Source organism: Anolis carolinensis, unplaced genomic scaffold, assembly GCF_035594765.1.
Source record: "Anolis carolinensis isolate JA03-04 unplaced genomic scaffold, rAnoCar3.1.pri scaffold_15, whole genome shotgun sequence".
NCBI classification, from domain to species: Eukaryota; Metazoa; Chordata; class Lepidosauria; order Squamata; family Dactyloidae; genus Anolis; species Anolis carolinensis.
In genome coordinates, this window is record NW_026943826.1 from 1,823,660 (window position 1) to 1,847,626 (window position 23,967).

The 23,967-nt window shown below is 39.8% G+C and overlaps 1 protein-coding gene across 5 annotated transcripts in view; it reads left to right on the forward strand.

Moving 5' to 3' along the window:
* The window catches only part of ubr4 (ubiquitin protein ligase E3 component n-recognin 4), a 258,399-nt gene that overhangs the window by 68,826 nt on the left and 165,606 nt on the right, over positions 1–23,967 (forward strand). For all 5 annotated transcript variants that reach the window (XM_062965592.1, XM_062965588.1, XM_062965591.1 and 2 more), the window contains exons 33-42: positions 549–737; positions 3,805–3,868; positions 3,986–4,177; positions 7,328–7,398; positions 7,499–7,646; positions 8,125–8,361; positions 11,158–11,328; positions 13,237–13,419; positions 15,442–15,600; positions 23,760–23,912. In XM_062965592.1, the coding sequence (XP_062821662.1) occupies positions 549–737; positions 3,805–3,868; positions 3,986–4,177; positions 7,328–7,398; positions 7,499–7,646; positions 8,125–8,361; positions 11,158–11,328; positions 13,237–13,419; positions 15,442–15,600; positions 23,760–23,912 (1,567 nt within the window). The remainder of the gene's footprint in view (positions 1–548; positions 738–3,804; positions 3,869–3,985; positions 4,178–7,327; positions 7,399–7,498; positions 7,647–8,124; positions 8,362–11,157; positions 11,329–13,236; positions 13,420–15,441; positions 15,601–23,759; positions 23,913–23,967) is intronic.

The following is a 23,967-nucleotide window of genomic DNA, read 5'->3' on the forward strand; positions in this document are numbered from 1 at the left end:
GCCACCCTTCTCACCCCGGAGGGGATTCAGAGCGGCTTACAAATTAAATTTACATACAATATTATATTTTTAGCATAGTACAATACTGGTAATAAATTACTATATTGTACTGTATCAATATATTGTAATATTATTAGTAATATTACATGTAAAATATAATATATAATTAATATTATATCATATTATTAGTATTATATCGTATTTCAATATAGTATTATGAATATTATATGTATATGCAATATGTTATAATTATTATATATTGTGAATATATTGTGTATGTATGTATGTATGTATGTATATATATATATATATATATATATATATATATACACACATATATATGCAAGAAAAGGGGCACAGGGATTTCTTTCCTCTTATTTCGATGTTCCTCAGGAGTTTGGGGTCGGTCTCCAGCCCCAGATAGCTCCTTGACCCATAAAGCCCTATATGGCCCCTATATGGCTCTCCCTCTGTCTCTGAGCCCAGGTTCTTGAGATCCGTCTCGGTTGGTCTTTTGTCCTCTTTCTAACCATGTTCTTCCCCCGCAGTCAAGTCGGCGAAGGGGCCTGCACCGTCCTCCTCAGCACCTTGATCCCGATGGCCACCGAGATGTTGGCGAACGGCGACGGAACCGGCTTCCCGGAGCTCATGGTGGTCATGGCCACCTTAGCCGGCGCCGGGCAAGGAGCGGGACACCTCCAGCTTCACTCTGCCGCCGTCGAATGGTTGGGAAGATGGTAAGAAATACGGTGCCAGCTCTTGAAAGCTATCGGACTCAAGCAGGCTCACACAGGCAGTTCCGTGGAAACACCTTATTGAGGACCTTCTTTACAAGATGAAAACAAAGCTAGAACTGACATTTTCCCGCCAAACCCCGAGTACATCCACCTCCTACCTTCCCTGCTCCCCACATTCACACGTATCTGTTATATAGTCCTTTCCCAGGCTTGAGAAACCCCGAGTATATCCACCTCCCACCTTCCCCCCCTCCCCACATTCACAGGTATCTTCACTTCACTTTATTTCTTAACTAGCTGTGCCCAGCCACGCGTTGCTGTGGCGAAGTATGTTGAGACTGTACTGTATATTGATAATCTTATTATCTGCTTAGAACTGGATTATATGAGGCCCCTTCTTCACAGCTGTATAAAATGCACACTGAAGTGGATTATATGGCAGTGTGGAGTCAAGATAATCCAGTTCAAAGCAGATAATATAAGATTCTAAATGGGTTATAAAGCTGTGTGAAAGGGCCTTGAGTCTACACTGCCATATAATCCAGTGCAAATTAGATAATCTGTGGAAGAGGCCTAAGTGAGGCCTAAATCTGCCTGTCCCCTGGGCTGAGTAGGTTGCTTGGAGACCAAGTGGGCGGAGCTTAGCCTTCTAACTGGCAGCAATTGGATATTATTTATTAGCTATTTATTAGCTACATTTATATGCCACCCTTCTCACCCCAAAGGGGACTCAGAGAGGCTTACAAATTAAATTTACATACAATATTATATTAGCATAGTACAATACTGGTAATAAATTACTATATTGTACTGTATCAATATATTGTAATATTAGTAATATTACATGTAAAATATAATATATAATTAATATTATATTGTATTACAATATAATATGAATATTATATGTATATGCAATATGTTATAATTATTATATATTATTGTAAATTATATTGAATATATATATATATACACACACACATATATATACACATACACACACACACACACATATATATATATATATATATATATATATATATATATAAACAATTATTCCTCTCCCTCTAATTAGGACTTTATTTTTCTTTTCTTTTTGTTGTATCAACCTAGAGCCGTGGATGATGGGTTGTGTTGTCAGATTTCAAGGTTGGGGGGCCTGTAGTTTTGTTGTTTTGTCCGGTGCCCTGATTCCATCACTCTTTTATATATATAGATGAGTAGCTCTCCACAGAGTGTTATATAGTATCTGTTATATAGTCCTTTCCCAGGCTTGAGAAGCCAGAGCTGGCCATAAAACCCATCCCTGGCCAGATGGCTCTTATCATTTAGATTATCTCCCACCCACCCACCCACCTCATTGCTCTGGCAGGATGTGGAGAGTACAGTTGTTATGAATGCTGGGCTTTCACATCCTGACATACGGAATATGCACACATCCCTCTGCCTTTATTTCCCTCCTGCGACAAAATTGGGTTACAGCCAAAACAAAACTTCCCTTCATTGTGCTATGATGGAGTCTGAGCCAACCAGAAAACCTAGAAGTATTGGGTTGGTCGAGTTTTTCGGGCTGTATGGCCATGTTCCAGCAGCATTTTCTCCTAATGTCTTGCCTGCATCTATGGCTGGTCTGTTGACAGTGAAGCAAGTGGAGTGCATATACGAGGGCGGGTCAAAAAGATTTGCCTCCTGTGTCTTAAAAACAAAAACATGTTTTTGATGTTTTACCATCCTTGTGGGAGGCTTCTCTCATGTCCCCGCATGGAGCTGGAGCTGATAGAGGGAGCTCATCTGCGCTTTCCCCGGGTGGGATTCAAACCTGGCAGCCTTCCGGTCAGCAACCCAACCTTCAAGTCACAAGGCTTTTATCCCCTAGGCCACTGGAGGCTTTCATAAGAGTAATGAATATATATATTTCTTTTTCCTGACTTGAAAGGGTGTCTCTCTTTTCAAAACATTGCCTTGATTAAGAGCGAGGGAGGTTTTACAAAAGAAAACACACTGATAAGGGAGGAGAAGAGAGAAATAGATCACATATTGCAAGCAATAGCCTGCAGGCTTTGCAAAAGTAAACACACTGATAAGGGAGGAGAAGAGAGAAATAGATCACATATTGCAAGCAATAGCCTGCAGGCTTTGCAAAAGAAAACACACTGATAAGGGAGGAGAAGAGAGAAATAGATCACATATTGCAAGCAATAGCCTGCAGGCTTTGCAAAAGTAAACACACTGATAAGGGAGGAGAAGAGAGAAATAGATCACATATTGCAAGCAATAGCCTGCAGGCTTTGCAAAAGAAAACACACTGATAAGGGAGGAGAAGAGAGAAATAGATCACATATTGCAAGCAATAGCCTGCAGGCTTTGCAAAAGAAAACACACTGATAAGGGAGGAGAAGAGAGAAATAGATCACATATTGCAAGCAATAGCCTGCAGGCTCTGTTGCTGGCCTTAACCTTGACCCGATTATAAGCCGGGGGAGGCTTTTTCAGCTCATAAATAAGGGCTGAAAAACCCGACTTCTTCTACGTGGTCCCTGTCAAATGCACACATACGGGTTTTTTCCTGCGCCTGCGCAGAACAATTCGGAATTCTCTAGAAGCTCTCGAGAGATACAAAATTGGCGGGGCCCCCGCCCATTCTCCCCATGTAGTATATATAGCCAGTGGGAGGGGCCACCGCCCCAGTTCCTTTTTTCCGCCGCGTTAGGCAGCTCTCTAGTTCTCTAGCTCTCCTGATTAATTTATCTGGATCTTCTGGCATTGACCACGGACCTCTGACTACCCTCTTCGCGTTGATTTTGTGGACTATTTAGCCTATGTTTTCAAATCATATTTTGTGCCCAGTTTGGTTTATTGTGTGTTCTGCTGTGGGTGATTTTTCTGGATGAAGTAGTCTGCAGTGCAGGAGAAACATCAGGAGAAAATGCTGCCAAAACACGGCCCAGCCATACAGCCCAGAAACCACACAGCACGCCAGTGATTTTAGCCATGAAAGTCTTGGACAATACCTTTTCCTCAGCAGGTTTGGTGCTTCCCTGCCAACCATCTCTGTTTTTCCCTTTTCTAGCAAGAAGTACCTGTCTCAGAAGAATGTCATTGAGAAGATGAACGCCAACGTCATGCACGGGAAGGTCAGGACTGGGGGCTGATATGTGTGTGGTTCGTCCGTGCTCTGTGGGAAACGAGGGGACGAGCAGTCTTGCTTCTTGCTCCGTAAGTCAATGCCTTTCTTGCGTTGCCTCTCTCAGCACGTGACCATCCTGGAGTGCACCTGCCACATTGTCTCCTACCTGGCCGACGTGACCAACGCGCTCAGCCAGAGCGGGGGGCAGGGCCCCAGCCACCTCTCGGTCGACGGCGAGGAGCGGGCCATCGAGGTGGACTCGGACTGGGTGGAGGAGCTGGCCGTGGAGGAGGAGGACTCCCAGGCCGAGGACTCGGTAAGTGGATGCACAGGGACTCCATGTCTCTCGTCTTTTTCATTTCCTTGTTAAACATTTTTATTAAGCATTTTTGAACATGAAAAGAGTGAGAACAATAATAAGTATAGAAAAGAAAGTGAAAAGGGAGGGTGACTTGGGAGGAGGAGAGGTAAAAACATATTAAAAAAATAGTAATTGGGAAAAAAAGAAAAAGAAAAAAAATGGGTACTTCCCGTCTTTTCTTCTGGGTAATGAAGTATTTTGTATTTATTATTGTTATAAGTCCACTCCGACATTATGTTTTTGTAAAAAGTTCTTCTTGTTCTATATAAGTAGTCAATAATGACCAGTCTGGTTTTTTTTTTTTGGTTTACTCTGTTGGGTCCTCAAATAATATGTCAATATATCCATGTTCTTTATGTCCATAATTTTTAATACCCATTCTTCTTTAGTTGGTAGTTCTGTTGATTTCCACTTCTTTGCATATACTATTCTGGCTGCTGTTACAAAATAATTAAAAAGAATCTCTTGATTCTTGTTGAAATTCATATCAGTCATTCCTAATAAGAAGTATTCCGGTCTCAATTGAATATTTATTTTCATGATTTTTTGTATCAATTCATGTATTTTTTTCCCCAATAATCCTTTGCTGTTTTGCATCCCCACCACATGTGGAAAAATGTGCCTACGTGTTTTTCACATATCCAACATTGGTCCTTTACATTCTTGTAACACTTTGCCAGTTTTTGGGGAGTCATATACCACTGATACATCATTTTATACCAATTCTCCTTGAGGTCATATGAATAAGTATACTTCAGCTTGTGGTTCCACATCTTCTCCCATTCTTCCATGTTTATTGGATGTCTCACATAAGACCCCCATTTTATCATACAGTCCTTAACTTTTTCATTTCCTAACTAGCTTGGATGCCTCGGTTATTTGAAAAAGTTTAGTTTTTAATTGTACAAAATGCATAAGGTTGTGGGTTAACTACATGTCAAGATCAGCCAGGGGCCAGGGTGCGTGATGGGTGGGTTTCTTCAAACACCATCGATCAATCATGCTCCAGACCAGCACCCTGATGAATTGGTGAACTCACCAATTCCTCTCCAATGTCAGACTCAAAGACATCTGCAGTCTGAAGTTCAAACACTTATTTAATATTTACAAAGATATTTACAAACAGCAAAGTCCATCGCTAGAAGCCGGCATTCTTCCCTTTGCCTCTTGGCTCGGCACACACAGCTCAACAGAGAGATAAGAAGGCACATTCCTTAGTCTGAAGGAAGTTTATTTATTTATTTATTTATTTATTTACAGCATTTATATTCCGCCCTTCTCACCCCGAAGGGGACTCAGGGCAGATCACATTACACATATTAGGCAAACATTCAATGCCTTTTAACATAGGACAAAGACAAATAACAACATAGCTCCGAGCGGGCCTCGAACTTATGACCTCCTGGTCAGTGATTCATCGCAGTTAATTGCACTGGCTTGCTCTACCGTCTGCGCCACAGCCCCGGGCCGACCTCCAAGGCCGGAAATCATGTCTCAAAGGTCACAGAGAGAAAGGAACTCTGGGATGTGGCGCTCACTATAACTTGCAATGTCAGTGGAGGGAGAGCCATTGGTGTCTCTTGTGTAGTAAGAACTGTAGCTGTTTGTGGAGGCGGGAATCTGTCTGTGTAAGTGAATATGCTGCCACGTACACACATACACATTTTCACTTTGATTATGTGTCTAGATCAATGATGGGCAACCTTTTGCGCTTGGTGTGTCAAAATTCACCAAAAAAAAAAAAAACCTAGCATGACTTGGGTGGTGTGTCACTTTGAGAAAAAAAATCGTAATTTTGCAATATGTATAGTTTAGATAACAAAAACATATAATTGTATTATATAACTGTATTCAATAAATCAAAAACTATTTACTACCATTATTTCCATGTAAAACAATCTATGGTACCTCTTGCAGCTTCCATGCTGATTTCTCTCTATTGTCGTTTCAATGTAGTCATGAGCAATGAATAATATAATATTAATATAATACTAATAATATGATAATATTCTACAATAATAATAGAATAATAATAGAATGATATATATATATACACACACACACACACACACACACACACACACACACACAAGCTGTGCCCGGCCACGCGTTGCTGTGGCGAAGTCTGGTGGTATGGGAAATAAAAGTATTGAGGAATTGGTGGTAGTTAAGGTAAAGGGTCAAGGTTTTCCCCTGACATTAAGCCCATTATAAATGGGTTATATAGCTGTGTGGAAGGGCCTTGAGTCTACACTGCCATATAGTAAGTAAGTAAGTAAGTAAAAGTTTATTCGTATACCGCCCTCTCTCCCGAAAGGGACTCAGGGCGGTTTCCAATATAAAATCAGCATAAAACATTGTACAGTAAAACACTGAAAACACTATAAAACGCTATAAGAATTAAAAACAAAAACAAAACATAACAATTGACTAAAACAATCACATAAACAGAAGGAATATAATCACTCAAATAACATATGAATCTGAAAAGAAAGAGAAAAAAAGACCACTGGGATGGAGGAGAGGATGGCCTGGAGGGACCACTAGATCCAGTTAAAATCAGATAATCTGTATTTTATAGGCAGTGTGGAAGAGGCCTAAGTGAAGGCTAACTCTGCCTGTCCCCTGGGCTGAGTCGGTTGCTAGGAGACCAAGTGGGCGGAGCTTAGCCTTTAACTGGCAGCAATTGGATAAAAACAATTCTTCCTCTCCCTCTAAATAGGAGTTTATTTTTCTTTTCTTTTTGTTGTATGAACCTAGAGGCATGGATGAGGGGTTGTGCTGCCAAGTTTAGTGTTTCTGGGATGTGTAGTTTTGTTGTTTTGTCCTAGGCCAAAATTTCATTACCCTTTTATATATATAGATGTGTGTGTGTAATGTGCATAATTCCCATGGAGTAAACAACAAAACCATTGGACCAAATCACACCAAATTTGGTCACCAAAGACATTAGTCAGCAAAAATGGCTAGGCGTGTCAGTGCTGACACGCGTGTCATAGGTTGGCCATCACTGGTCTAGATCAAAGACTAGACACCGAGGAGATACAAATGCAGTAGTTTATTCTATTTCCTTTAACTCGTTCTAACTTCTTTCCGTGTGTGTAGGATGAGGACTCGCTCTGCAACAAGCTCTGCACCTTTACTATCACCCAGAAGGAGTTCATGAACCAACACTGGTGAGTTAATTCCCGGCCCAAATGGTGACGGCACGGCTTCCTGTGGGTTGGCCGTTGTACGTGGATGACAATGCTGCCTCCTTCCTTCCGTCTCCCGCAGGTACCACTGCCACACCTGCAAGATGGTGGACGGCGTGGGCGTCTGCACCGTCTGCGCCAAAGTCTGCCACAAGGACCACGAGATTTCCTACGCCAAGTACGGCTCCTTCTTCTGCGACTGCGGGGCCAAGGAGGACGGCAGCTGCCTGGTAGGGAAGCATTCTCGCGCCGAGCATTGGGGTGTGTTTGCTCTGTGGTGTGGGAGGAGTTTGGAGTTATAAAATCAAGTCTGAGCATGTTCAGACTCAGGACTCCATTTTGTATTCAGTATCTGTTTATAGTCTTCAATGAAAGCAGATGTATCTCTATGGACTTCAATGTTAGCTGTTTGACTGTACCTCTGGTGTAGGAGGAGTTTGGAGTTATAGAGTTACGTCTGAGCATGTTCAGACTCAGGACTCCATTTTGTATTCAGTATCTGTTTATAGTCTTCAATGAAAGTAGTCTCCACATGTTCATGGAGAATCACATTTGCCAAACAGATGACATCATTTTCCTTGTCAATTAGGTTATGGTTGACATTTATTTCCAAATGGATATCTGCCCAGAAATTGGGTGCAATTATTTTCCAATACCGTTGGTGTCTTCGGCATCCCGTTGAGCCTCCCGCTCTTTCCTATGTCGCAGGCCCTGGTGAAGCGGACACCCAGCAGCGGCCTGGGCTCCACGCTGAAGGAGTCGGCCTTCCAGAGCGAGCCCCGGGCCCCCGAGAGCGCCCCCCGCCACGCCGGCACCTCCCCGACCGACAAGGCCAAGGCCGGCTCCAGCGATGGGCGCGGAGGCGGAGGGGCCGACGAGGAGAAGCCCAAGAAGAGCAGCCTCTGCCGCAACGTGGAGGGCTGCCGGGAGCAGCTCCAGGCCCAGGTAGGGGAGCCCCGGGCCCCAAAAGCCCAGCCGGGGAGTCCGGACCCCATTGATTAAAAGCTTCCCAGACTCTGAGGCAGAGAGTTCCACTGTTGAATGGATGGATAGATAGATTGGAAAGATGGATTGATAGATAGGTAAATAGATAGATAGATAGATAGATAGATAGATAGATAGATAGATAGATAGATAAGTAGATAGAAATACAGTAGAGTCTCACTTATCCAACACTCGCTTATCCAACATTCTGGATTACCCAAAGCATTTTTGTAGTCAATGTTTTCAATGCATTGTGATATTTTGGTGCTAAATTCGTAAATACAGTAATTACTACATAGCATTACTGCGTATTGAACTACTTTTTCTGTCAAATTTGTTGTTAAACATGATGTTTTGGTGCTTAATTTGTAAACTCATAACCTAATTTGACGTTTAATAGGCTTCTCTTTAATCTCTCCTTATTATCCAACATATTCGCTTATCCAACGTTCTGCTGTCCCGTTTATGTTGGATAAGCGAGACTCTACTGTAGTAGATAATGGATGGTTTTTTGGTTATATGTTGTAATATTTTACTCATGTTTTGGTTTACTACCCTGTTTCCCTGAAAATAAGACATCCCCTGAAAATAAGACCTAGTAGAGGTTTTGTGGAATTGCTAAATACAGTAGAGTCTCGCTTATCCAAGCCTCTAGATTATCCAAGCCATTTTTGTAGTCAATGTTTTCAATATATCGTGATAGTTTGGTTCTAAATTCGTAAATACAGTACAGTAGAGTCTCACTTATCCAACATACATGGGCTGGCAGATTGTTGGATAAGCGAATATATTAGATAATAAGGAGGCATTAAGGAAAAGCCTATTAAACATCAAATTAGGTTATGATTTTACAAATTAAGCACCAAAACATCATGTTATGCAACAAATCTGACAGAAAAAATAGTTCAATACGCAGTAATGCTATGTAGTAATTAGTGTATTTACGAATTTAGCACCAAAATATCACGATATATTGAAAACATTGACTACAAAAATGTGTTGGATAATCCAGAATGTTGGATAAGCGAGTGTTGGATAAGTGAGACTCTACTGTATGTTGTAACATCTCACTCATGTTTTGGTTTACTATGTCTTATTGGATTGTTTTTGATTATTTTCATTTCAATGCTTAATTCTTTTGTTGTAAGTTTACTGTTGTTTCTGTGCATTCTCTTGTATTATTTTGATGTGCTTGTACTCCTTTGAGGCATTGCCTTTCTATTTTGTGTCTGTAAACGGCCCCGAGTCCCTTTCGGGGTCTTGAAATAAATTATTATTATTATTATTATTATTATTGACACAACAACATAGTCTGACACAGCAAACAATATAGGTATGCTGGATTTCGTTTAATAAAATCACAAGTCAAACACTTTCCAAGCGTTTAAGGACTGTGTGATGTATTTTCATATGATGCGCGTAGATCCCAGTAGGGTGGCCTTTTGCAGCTGGCAGATCGTAATATTATTATTTTATTATGACACAGCAAACAAGATAGACATGCTGGATTTCGTATCACAAAATCTCAAGTCGAACACTTCCCAAGTGTCTAGGACTGTGTGATGTATTATTATTATTATTATTATTATTATTATTATTATTATTTTATTATGACACAGCAAACAAGATAGATATGCTGGATTTCGTATCACAAAATCCCAAGTGTCTAGGACTGTGTGATGTATTTTCGGATGATGCGTGCAGAGACCCGTGGGGTGGCCTTTTGCAGTTGGCCTATCGTGATTTTGTCAATGTCTATTGTTTCCAAATGTCTATTGTTTCCAAATTATTATTATTATTATTATTATTATTATTATTATTATTATTATTATTATTGTCAATGTCTATTGTTTCCAAATGATGTTTTGGCACGGCACCCAGTGTGCCCATCACCACCAGGACCACCTGCACTGGTTATTATTATTATTATTGGTAAGTAGGTAGGTAGATAGGTAGATTGAATGAATAGATAAATAGATGGGATGAATCGATAGATAGATAGATAGATAGATAGATAGATAGATAGATAGATAGATAGATGGATACCGTGTTTCCCCGAAAATAAGACAGTGTCTTATATTATTTTTTGCTCCCAAAGATGTGCTAGGTTTTATTTTCAGGGGATGTCTTATTTTTCCATGAAGAAGAATTTACATTTATTGTTGAACAAAAAATGAACATTTATTCCATACTGTCATCACAAACCAACATAACCAAACCAGACAAACTGTGACTTCTGTCAAGAATTTCTTGTTACTACCATTATTTCCATATACTGTACAACTGGTATGTACAATTACCAATCCTCCATGCTATGGTGTTTTGTTTGGTGGACGTCGGGCATGCTTCCAAACAAAAACATTGCTAGGTCTTACTTTCGGGGGAGGCCTTATATTTAGCAATTCAGCAAAACCTCTACTAGGTCTTATTTTTTGGGGATGTCTTATTTTGGGGGAAACAGGGTAGATAGATAGATAGATGGATGAATTGGTAGATAAATAGGATGGATGAAGAGGACATATGATTGGTGGATGGATGAATAGATAGGATAGATGATGGATAGGTGGAATGATAAATAGGTCGATAGCATGAGTAGGAAGAGACCCCAAAGGGCCATCCGCATCCAGTCCAAACCCCCTCTGCCAGGCAGGAAAAGTACAGTCAAAGCCCTCCCAGCAGATGGCCTTCCAGCCTCTGCTTCGAAGCCTCTGCTGCAGGAGCCCTTTGCTTTCTTACAATGTGCTTTTCTTGCCGCAGGCCAACTTCTCCTTTGCGCCACTGGTGCTGGACATGCTGAACTTCCTCATGGACGCCATTCAGGTCAACTTCCAGCAGGCTTCGGCCATGGGCAGCAGCAGCCGGGCCCAGCAGGCCCTCAACGAGTTGCACACTTTGGACAAGACGGTGGAGATGACCGACCAGCTGATGGTGAGGGAGGAATCTTATTCTTCCCTTTGGGTTTTTGAATGGCGAGGGCAGCTGGGGCATCTCCTCAATGGGGCACTGAGTCCTGTTCTGCATCTTTATTAATGACTTAGATGAAGGTTTAGTGGGCAGGCTGATCAAGTTTGCTCCAGATGACAGGATCAGGATGCAAAACAACCTCAACAGATTGGAAAGCTGATTGGCCAAAACTAACACAATGAATGTCAACAAGAGCAAATGTAAGATACGACACTTGGGAAGAAAAAAATGAAATGCAAAGATACAGAATGGGTGTCACGTCCTGGCAGCGGAGCACTAAGAACCGACACACGGAGGCCAAAAACAATCTAATATCTTTATTAAGGAAATATTATAGAATAATAAAAACAAGTAGGAAATGTAGTCCAGTAATAGACCTTTCAGGGAAGGTCAAATATAGTCCAGAAATATATTGTCCAATATATTATATTAGAGTTCAAAGTTGTAATCCCAAAACCGAAACACACTCTACTTCCAAGCAATAGAGTGGGGAAGCGTCCAAAGTTTTTTCTAAAGTTCAAAGTAAGTCCGAAGCAAGAACTGGAAACAAGGCTTGATACTAGAAACAAGGTCCAAGGCTGGAAACACGACGAGATAGTTCATGAATACTTGGCTAGGCAAGGCAAGGCAAGGAAACTGGAGTTGCAGACTTAAAACGTAGTCCACACAAGACTGGAACCGAAGTCAGTCCTGAAGCTGATCTGTTGACTCCGCACGGATTCCTCCGTGTCGGGAACTTTTAAGGAAGTTCGATCTTCCTGCAGAGCAGGTGTCCAGAGCTTCCTTTCCCAAGGGAAAGAGAAGCGAAACACATCTTCCTCCAGATGCGTTCCTCCCTAGAAATTCCAAGAGGAAACATAGCTAATTAACGTCTTGTTTAGCTGCTAATCTGAGGCTTCTCCGTGTCTGCTCTTTTTCGCCCCGACTCGCAGCATAGGACTGTTTTCTCGCAAAGGGGGGGGAGGCGCTGGGAAAAGCTTGTTCAAGGTCCCTTTTAATGGGCTCTTGGCTAGAATCATCAACAACAGGCATCTGGAACAATTCCGTCTCCTGCTGAGCCGGCAAAAAACCCATGCTGTCGTCATCATCATCCATGATGGCGCTGGGGTCAGAACTCCGAGGCCCATGGGACATCACAATGGGCGATGCCTGGATCATGTGAAATAGACCTTGGGAGTCTTTGTGGGGAACAAGTTGAACATGAGCCAAGAGTGTAATGCAGCAACTTTATTTTATTTTTTATTTTATTATGGTTGTGTTATTTTTTTGTATTGGTAATTAAATGTTTTATCTATGTTGGAGACTGCCCTGAGTCTCTAGTCTTCTTCAGAAGAGGAAGGGGAGCAGGAAAGTGTTCATGAATCTGAGGGTGAGTTGGAATCGGAGGAGGAGATTTTGCAAGTACCCACATTTCAGGAGAGGCGAAAGGAAACAGAGCAGAGACGTCGTTCAGCTAGAATAGCTGCCAGAAATGCAGCCGAGTAATTGGGAACTTCTCTAGCAGCTGTGAGGGGACTCAGGGCTATAAAGCAGAAGCAGGTGCAGCCAGCTCTTGCTGGTAACAAACTTATTCTAATGCCTAAGCCTTTGCTCCCCTTGTGCCTGCTTTGAGTCTGCACCTAAGGATCTTTGTCTGATGTAAGACTGCTATTTGATTTGGGACTGTATTAGAGACTAAGACCTGCATTTGCCATAAGACTTCCTTGCTTCGTTGTGCATTATTCCACTGAGTGTGCTGTACTTTATGTTTTGCTGAAGTAAAGCAGTTTTCATTTACTTACCGCAGTGTCTTAAGGCTGTTCTTGAAAGGCAAAACAGGACATTTTGTGATCCTTTGGAATACTCTCACGACCTTTGCTCCTTCCGCCGCAGGTGCCGACGCTGGGCTCCCAGGAAGGGGCCTTTGAGAACGTGCGCATGAACTACAGCGGGGACCAGGGCCAGACCATCCGGCAGCTGATCAGCGCCCACGTCCTGCGCCGCGTGGCCATGTGCGTCCTCTCCTCCCCGCACGGGCGCCGGCAGCACCTGGCCGTCAGCCACGAGAAGGGCAAGGTGAGCCAACCGAAGACGGGTCATGATAGGGTGTCAGGATGGCAGCACCTTATTTATTTATTTATTTACAGTATTTATATTCCGCCCTTCTCACCCCGAAGGGCACTCAGGGCGGATCACATTGCACATATAAGGCAAACATTCAATGCCATAACATAGAACAGAGACGCAGACACGGGCGGGCCTCGAACTCATGACCTCTTGGGCAGAGTGATTTGTTGCAGCTGGCTGCTAATCAGCCTGTGCCACAGCCTGGCTTAATAACACTCAAAGACACTCACAAGAGATTCCCCATCCCTACAGTTCACGAAAATTCTTCTGGCAGCCTCCAGTTCTTGTTCTTGTTATCAGCTTCTTCCCAGGCTAAACCCAAATGACACTATTATTATTATTCCCAAGTGTCCCGAGTGACACTTCCCAAGTGTCTAGGACTGTGTGATGTATTATTATTATTATTATTATTATTATTATTATTATTATTATTCTATGACACAGCAAACAAGATAGACATGCTGGATTTCCTTTCACAAAATCACAAGTCGAACACTTCCCAAGTGTCTAGGACTGTGTGATGTATTATTATTATTATTATTATTATTATTATTATTATTATTATTATTATTATTATTGTATGACACAGCAAACAAGATAGATATGCTGGATTTCATATCACAAAATCACAAGTCGAACACTTCCCAAGTGTCTAGGACTGTGTGATGTATTATTATTATTGTTATTATTATTGTATGGCATAGCAAACAAGATAGATATGCGGGATTTCGTATCATAAAATCACAAGTCAAACACTTCCCAAGTGTCTAGGACTGTGTGATTTATTATTATTATTATTAATACTGGATTTCGTTTCACAAAATCACAAGTCGAACACTTCCCAAGTGTCTAGGACTGTGTGATTTATTATTATTATTGTTATTATTATTATTATTATTATTATTGTATGGCACAGCAAACAAGATAGATATGGTGGATTTCGTATCACAAACTCATAAGTCAAACACTTCTCAAGTGTTTATTATTATTATTATTATTATTATTATTATTGTATAACACAGCAAACAAGATAGACATGCTGGATTTCATATCACAAAATCACAAGTCGAACACTTCCCAAGTGTCTAGGACTGTGTGATGTATTATTATTATTATTATTATTATTATTATTATTATTATTATTATTATTATTATTGTATGACACAGCAAACAAGATAGATATGCTGGATTTCGTATCACAAAATCACAAGTCGAACACTTCCCAAGTGTCTAGGACTGTGTGATGTATTTTTGGATGATGCGCACGGATCCCAGTCGGGTGGCCTTTTGCAGTTGGCAGATCGTAATTTTGTCAATGCCTATTGTTTCCAAATGCCAGCTGAGATCTTTTGGCACGGCACCCAATGTACCAATCACCACCGGGACCATCTGCACTTGTTTCTGCCAGAGTCTTTGAAGTTCAATCTTGAGGTCCTGAGTTTTTCCTGTTTATTATTATTATTATTATTGTTATTATTATTATTATTATTATTATTATTGGCTTGGGTACCTGGCGTTATCTGTTTTAATTGTACAAATTGTTTATGGTTGTGGGTGAACTACAACTCACATCATGCCAGGTTAACCCTGAGAAACTCCATCAGTACTTAAAGTTTATGATGTTGGGCAGGTTTGCTCTGGATGCATCATCGGTGGGATTCAGTGTAGGGTGAACTACAACTCCCAGAAAGGAAGGCCAGTTTCCCCAAAACCCCACCAGGAATCACATTTTGGCATATGAGGTCTGTGCCAAGTTGGGTCCAGATCCATTGGTGTTTGTGGTGTTGCTGGTAGTGTTGTGGAGCGGGATGGTGATGTGTAGTGCTGGTGTTTTGCTGTGCTGCCAATATGACTTATTTTATGTACATATTATTTATTTGTAAGCTGCTCACCTTCGGGGTGAGAAGGGCAGGATATAAATGTAGTAAATAAATGAATAATCAAGAACGACGTCTTCTTGTGTTGATGCAGATCACGGTCCTGCAGCTCTCCGCTCTGCTCAAGCAAGCCGACTCCAGCAAGCGGAAGCTGACCCTGACCCGCTTGGCCTCGGCCCCGGTGCCTTTCACGGTCCTCAGCCTCACGGGAAACCCCTGCAAGGAGGACTACCTGGCCGTGTGCGGACTCAAGGTGAGGCTGCCCCGAACGCTGCCGAAACCCTTGATCAATATTCATAGCTATTGCTCAGAGGAGTCTTCCTGATGCTTAGTGCGATTGTGGACGTGTGGCTGAACGCCCAGTTCTTGGGGCTGCCTGAAGCCCCATCTGCACTGCCACATCATCCAGTCTCTGAATACAGATTGAACTACTGTATATACTCAAGTATAAGCCCAGTTTTTCAGCCCTTTTTTAGGACTGAAAAAAACCCTCCTCGGCGTATACTCGGGTGAGGGTCCTGGTGGGCTTATATTCAGGTCAGCTTATACTCAAGTATATATGGTATATTTATTATTTTTCTCTATTATTATTGGTATAATTACATTTATTATTTTACTATAATAATAATAATAATAATAATAATAATAATAATAATAATGTGGGATCACAAACCTGAAAAAGTATTGGAAAATGAACATGCAAAGATACTGTGGGACTTCCGAATCCAGACTGACAAAGTTCTGGAACACAACACACCAGACATCACAGTTGTGGAAAAGAACAAGGTTTGGATCATTGATGTTGCCATCCCAGGTGACAGTCGCATAGATGAAAAACAACAGGAAAAACTCAGCCGCTATCAGGACCTCAAGATTGAACTTCAAAGACTCTGGCAGAAACCAGTACAGGTGGTCCCGGTGGTGATGGGCACACTGGATGCCATGCCAAAAGATCTCAGCCGGCATTTGGAAACAATAGGCATTGACAAAATCACAATCTGCCAACTGCAAAAGGCCACCCGACTGGGATCTGCACACATCATCAGAAAATACATCACACAGTCCTAGACACTTGGGAAGTGTTCGACTTGTGGTTTTGCGAAACGAAATCCAGCATATCTATCTTGTTTGCTGTGCCATACAACGTCGTTGTGTTGATAATAATAATAATAATAATAATAATAATAATAATAATAATAATAATAAAACTTTATTTATACCCCGCCACCATCTCCCCACAGGGACTCGGAGCGGCTTACATGGGGCAGAGGCCCAAACAACATAGGACAAAACGTAGGCAACATAATACAAATCACACTATAAAAAGATAAAACAGTGATACAATATATCAATTAAAACAAAAAATACAGGATAAAAATTGCATTTAAAACACATAAATGGTAAAATCGTAATAAATACAGGATAGATTATTAAAAACCCTTTGGGGCTGATTAATTAATGACTGTATCTCCAAAGGCCTGCCGAAACATCCAAGTCTTCAGTTGTTTCCTGAAGGAAGGTAGAGAGGGAGCCAACCTAATTGGAATCTTACAGTTGAATGTAAAATATTTTCTTTTCAAAAAGAAGATATGTGACAAGGAAGGGGTGATAGCATTATATGTCAAACACAAGTTCAGTTGTACAGCAATCTCTATTATTTTTGTTACTTTTACATTTATTTTACTTTATTTTTATTATCATTAATACATTTATTATTTTACGCTATTTATTATTACATTTATTATTTTATTGCATTTATTATTATTATTATTATTACATTTATTATTTTACTCTATCATTATTATTAAAAGGATACATAAGCACATTTACATTAAAGAAGATGAGAATAAGATTTAATCAGAGTTGAACAGTCATATCTTAAATTACAGTTTGATGGGCCGGCAAAACGTTGGATAAGCGAATATGTTGGATAATAAGGAGGGATTAAGAAAAAGCCTATTAAACATCAAATTAGATTATGATGTTACAAATGAAGCACCAAAACATCAAACTGTAATTTAAGATATGACTGTTCAACTCTGATTAAATCTTATTCTCACCTTCTTTAATGTATATGTGCTTATGTATTTAAACTATGGATGCCTCAATTAATGCAATTTTATTGGTATCTCAGCTTATACTGGAGTCAATGTTTTCCCAGTTTTTTTGTGGTAAAATTAGGTGCCTCTGCTTATATTCGGGTTGACTTATACTCGAGTATATAGTATGTAACACCATTTTTGTTCCTGGCTTATAAACATCATTTCCCCATTGGTTCTATCATAAAAACATGGGAAAAGTGTATTAAACTTCACAAACTTTTGCAATAGTTCTTCAGCCAATATCTCACTGAGACCCCTTCCATATTGCCCTATATCCTAGGATCTGATCCCAGATAATAATAATAATAATAATAATAATAATAATAATAATAATAATAAGGACTCTTGCAAGTAAAACAAGCAGTCAAAGAAGAAGAACATGCCCTGGCAGAATATGTAAAACAAAGTGAAAAACCTGCTTTGATTGAAGTCAAAAATCAGAAACTCCTCAAAGCACAGCAGACAAAAAACCAGTACAAGAAAACCGCACTACAAACTAGAGCTGACAGCTGGCACAACAAAACATTGCATGGAAAGTTCCTTGACAAAATTGAAGGAAAAGCTGATAAGGAGAAGACCTGGCTCTGGCTCACGAATGGGACCCTGAAGAAGGAGACAGAAGGCCTGATCCTTGCAGCCCAGGAGCAAGATATCAGAACAAAGGCAATTAATAATAATAATAATAATAATAATAATAATAATAATAGAAGACCTGGCTCTGGCTCACGAATGGGACCCTGAAGAAGGAGACAGAAGGCCTGATCCTTGCAGCCCAGGAGCAAGACATCAGGACAAAGGCAATTAATAATAATAATAATAATAATAATAATAATAATAATAATAGAAGACCTGGCTCTGGCTCACGAATGGGACCCTGAAGAAGGAGACAGAAGGCCTGATCCTTGCAGCCCAGGAGCAAGACATCAGGACAAAGGCAATTAATAATAATAATAATAATAATAATAATAATAATAGAAGACCTGGCTCTGGCTCACGAATGGGACCCTGAAGAAGGAGACAGAAGGCCTGATCCTTGCAGCCCAGGAGCAAGACATCAGGACAAAGGCAATTAATAATAATAATAATAATAATAATAATAATAATAATAATAGAAGACCTGGCTCTGGCTCACGAATGGGACCCTGAAGAAGGAGACAGAAGGCCTGATCCTTGCAGCCCAGGAGCAAGACATCAGGACAAAGGCAATTAATAATAATAATAATAATAATAATAATAATAATAATAATAATAATAGAAGACCTGGCTCTGGCTCACGAATGGGACCCTGAAGAAGGAGACAGAAGGCCTGATCCTTGCAGCCCAGGAGCAAGACATCAGGACAAAGGCAATTAATAATAATAATAATAATAATAATAATAATAATAATAATAATAATAGAAGACCTGGCTCTGGCTCACGAATGGGACCCTGAAGAAGGAGACAGAAGGCCTGATCCTTGCAGCCCAGGAGCAAGACATCAGGACAAAGGCAATTAATAATAATAATAATAATAATAATAATAATAATAATAATAATAGAAGACCTGGCTCTGGCTCACGAATGGGACCCTGAAGAAGGAGACAGAAGGCCTGATCCTTGCAGCCCAGGAGCAAGACATCAGGACAAAGGCCATTAATAATAATAATAATAATAATAATAATAATAATAATAATAATAGAAGACCTGGCTCTGGCTCACGAATGGGACCCTGAAGAAGGAGACAGAAGGCCTGATCCTTGCAGCCCAGGAGCAAGACATCAGGACAAAGGCAATTAATAATAATAATAATAATAATAATAATAATAATAATAGAAGACCTGGCTCTGGCTCACGAATGGGACCCTGAAGAAGGAGACAGAAGGCCTGATCCTTGCAGCCCAGGAGCAAGACATCAGGACAAAGGCAATTAATAATAATAATAATAATAATAATAATAATAATAATAATAATAGAAGACCTGGCTCTGGCTCACGAATGGGACCCTGAAGAAGGAGACAGAAGGCCTGATCCTTGCAGCCCAGGAGCAAGACATCAGGACAAAGGCCATTAATAATAATAATAATAATAATAATAATAATAATAATAATAATAATAATAATAGAAGACCTGGCTCTGGCTCACGAATGGGACCCTGAAGAAGGAGACAGAAGGCCTGATCCTTGCAGCCCAGGAGCAAGACATCAGGACAAAGGCAATTAATAATAATAATAATAATAATAATAATAATAATAATAATAATAATAGAAGACCTGGCTCTGGCTCACGAATGGGACCCTGAAGAAGGAGACAGAAGGCCTGATCCTTGCAGCCCAGGAGCAAGACATCAGGACAAAGGCAATTAATAATAATAATAATAATAATAATAATAATAATAATAATAGAAGACCTGGCTCTGGCTCACGAATGGGACCCTGAAGAAGGAGACAGAAGGCCTGATCCTTGCAGCCCAGGAGCAAGACATCAGGACAAAGGCAATTAATAATAATAATAATAATAATAATAATAATAATAATAATAATAATAATAGAAGACCTGGCTCTGGCTCACGAATGGGACCCTGAAGAAGGAGACAGAAGGCCTGATCCTTGCAGCCCAGGAGCAAGACATCAGGACAAAGGCCATTAATAATAATAATAATAATAATAATAATAATAATAATAATAATAATAATAGAAGACCTGGCTCTGGCTCACGAATGGGACCCTGAAGAAGGAGACAGAAGGCCTGATCCTTGCAGCCCAGGAGCAAGACATCAGGACAAAGGCCATTAATAATAATAATAATAATAATAATAATAATAATAATAGAAGACCTGGCTCTGGCTCACGAATGGGACCCTGAAGAAGGAGACAGAAGGCCTGATCCTTGCAGCCCAGGAGCAAGACATCAGGACAAAGGCAATTAATAATAATAATAATAATAATAATAATAATAATAATAGAAGACCTGGCTCTGGCTCACGAATGGGACCCTGAAGAAGGAGACAGAAGGCCTGATCCTTGCAGCCCAGGAGCAAGACATCAGGACAAAGGCAATTAATAATAATAATAATAATAATAATAATAATAATAATAATAGAAGACCTGGCTCTGGCTCACGAATGGGACCCTGAAGAAGGAGACAGAAGGCCTGATCCTTGCAGCCCAGGAGCAAGACATCAGGACAAAGGCCATTAATAATAATAATAATAATAATAATAATAATAATAATAGAAGACCTGGCTCTGGCTCACGAATGGGACCCTGAAGAAGGAGACAGAAGGCCTGATCCTTGCAGCCCAGGAGCAAGACATCAGGACAAAGGCAATTAATAATAATAATAATAATAATAATAATAATAATAATAATAATAATAGAAGACCTGGCTCTGGCTCACGAATGGGACCCTGAAGAAGGAGACAGAAGGCCTGATCCTTGCAGCCCAGGAGCAAGACATCAGGACAAAGGCAATCAAGGCCAAGATCGAAAAATCAGCTGATGACCCAAAATGCAGACTGTACAAGGAAACCGACGAAACCATGGATCATCTCCTCAGCTGCTGTAAGAAAATCGCACAGACAGACTACAAACAGAGGCACAACTATGTGGCCCAAATGATTCATTGGAACTTATGCCTCAAGTACCACCTCCCAGCAGCAAAGAACTGGTGGGATCACAAACCTGCAAAGGTTGTGGAAAATGAGCACGCAAAGATACTGTGGGACTTCCGAATCCAGACTGACAAAGTTCTGGAACACAACACACCAGACATCACAGTTGTGGAAAAGAACAAGGTTTGGATCATTGATGTTGCCATCCGAGGTGACAGTCGCATTGACGAAAAACAACAGGAAAAACTCAGCCGCTCTCAGGACCTCAAGATTGAACTTCAAAGACTCTGGCAGAAACCAGTGCAGGTGGTCCCGGTGGTGATGGGCACACTGGGTGCCGTGCGAAAAGATCTCAGCCGGCATTTGGAAACAATAGACATTGACAAAATCACGATCTGCCAACTGCAAAAGGCCACCCTACTGGGATCTGCACGCATCATCCGAAAATACATCACACAGTCCTAGACACTTGGGAAGTGTTCGACTTGTGATTTTGTGAAACGAAATCCAGCATATCTATCTTGTTTGCTGTGTCATACAACGTCGTTGTGTCAATAATAATAATAATAATAAGTTTATTTATATCCCGCCTCCCCCGAAGGGGACTCGGGGCTGATAGCTGATAATGCACAAATATCTATAATAATACAGAAAAATAATGTATGTGTATACACTCTTGTAACAATCCCAAGAAATGTAATACGATTCAGGTTTCTATAACTTCAAGAAAGACTTGAAAACATGGCTCTTCCGTTGTGCCTTTGGAGAGTAACTATTTTATATTTCTTTTCCGTTGCTCCCTCTAATATCTATCCTCTAGACCAGGGGTCCACAAACTTTTGAAGCAGAGGGCCGGTCCACAATCCTTCAGACTGTTGTGGGGCCGAATTATCATTTGAAAAAAAAAAACCAAACAAATTCCTGTGCACACTGCACATGTCTTATTTGTAGTGCAAAATAACAACAACAATGAAAGAACAACACAATACTTAAAAATGAAAACAACTGTAACCAGCATAAACCTATCAGGATTTCAATGGGAAGTGTGGGCTTCCTTCTGGCCAATGAGATAGTCAAGTTAATTAGGATTGTTGTTGTTGTGTGCCTGTTGTTGTTGTGTGCCTTGGGCGAGCCTAAGTCTAACATTATTTATTTATTCATGTACTACATTTATTTACTACATTTATATCCCACCCTTCTCACCCTGAAGGGGACTCAGAGCAGCTGTATGTACATACAATATATTATATTACAGTAGAGTCTCACTAATCCAAGCCTCACTTATCCAAGCCTCTGGATAATCCAAGTCAATGTTTTCAATATATCGTGATATTTTGGTGCTACATTCGTAAATACAGTAATTACAACATAACATTACTGCGTATTGAACTACTTTTTCTGTCAAATTTGTTGCATAACATGGTGTTTTGGTGCTTAATTTGTAAAATCATAACCTAATTTGATGTTTAATAGGCTTCTCCTTAATCCCTCCTTATTATCCAAGATATTCGCTTATCCAAGCTTCTGCCGGCCCGTTTAGCTTGGATGAGTGAGACTCTACTGTATTAGAATAGCACAATATTAGCATTATATATTACTATATTGAACTATACCACTCTACTGTAATATTATATGTAATATATAACATATAATTAATATTATTATATGGTATTATTATTAGTATTATATTTTATAACATTATAATATTATTATCAATATTATATGTATATACAACATATTATATTATTAGCATAGCACAATATTAGCATTATATATTACTATATTGAACTATACCACTATACTATTATATAATATGTAATATATAACATATAATTAATATTATTATATGGTATTATTATTAGTCTTATATTCTATAACATGATAATATTATTATCAATATTATATGTATATACAACATATTATATTATTAGCATAGCACAATATTAGCATTATATATTACTATATTGAACTATACCACTATACTATTATATAATATGTAATATATAACATATAATTAATATTATTATATGGTATTATTATTAGTCTTATATTCTATAACATGATAATATTATTATCAATATTATATGTATATACAATATATTATATTATTAGCATAGCACAATATTAGCATTATATATTACTATATTGAACTATACCACTCTACTGTAATATTATATGTAATATATAACATATAATTAATATTATTATATGGTATTATTATTAGTATTATATTTTATAACATTATAATATTATTATCAATATTATATGTATATACAATAAATTATATTATTAAAAATGCTATAAAAATATTATATTATAAAACTGAGACAGGGGCCACGTAAATGACCTTGGGGGGCCCCATGTAAGCCGCCCCGAGTCCCCGTTGGGGAGATGGTGGCAGGGTATAAATAAAGTTTTATTATTATTATTATTACAACTCTATATTAAAGTAATTCTCTTCAAACTATATTGCATATAACAAAATTGCTTTCAGGATTTCATAAACAAAGGTACAATATCCATGTCACACTCTCCCAAAGTATACTACAGTAGAGTCTCACTTATCCAAGCCTCGCTTATCCAAGCCTCTGGATTATCCAAGCCATTTTTGTAGTCAATATTTTCAATATTGATCCAATATTGACAAGATAGATCCAGCCTGAGTGAAGGAACGGATGGAGTTTCCCCTTGCTAACCATCTCCTCTCCTCTTCCTCTCTAGGACTGCCACGTCTTGACCTTCAGCAGCTCGGGCTCCGTCTCGGACCACCTGGTGCTCCACCCGCAACTGGCCACTGGCAACTTCATCATCAAGGCCGTCTGGCTCCCGGGGTCGCAGACGGAGCTGGCCATCGTCACGGCGGACTTTGTGAAGGTGCGGAAGGAAATCTCTCTGTCAGGCATGGGCAAACTTTGGCCCTCCGGGTGTT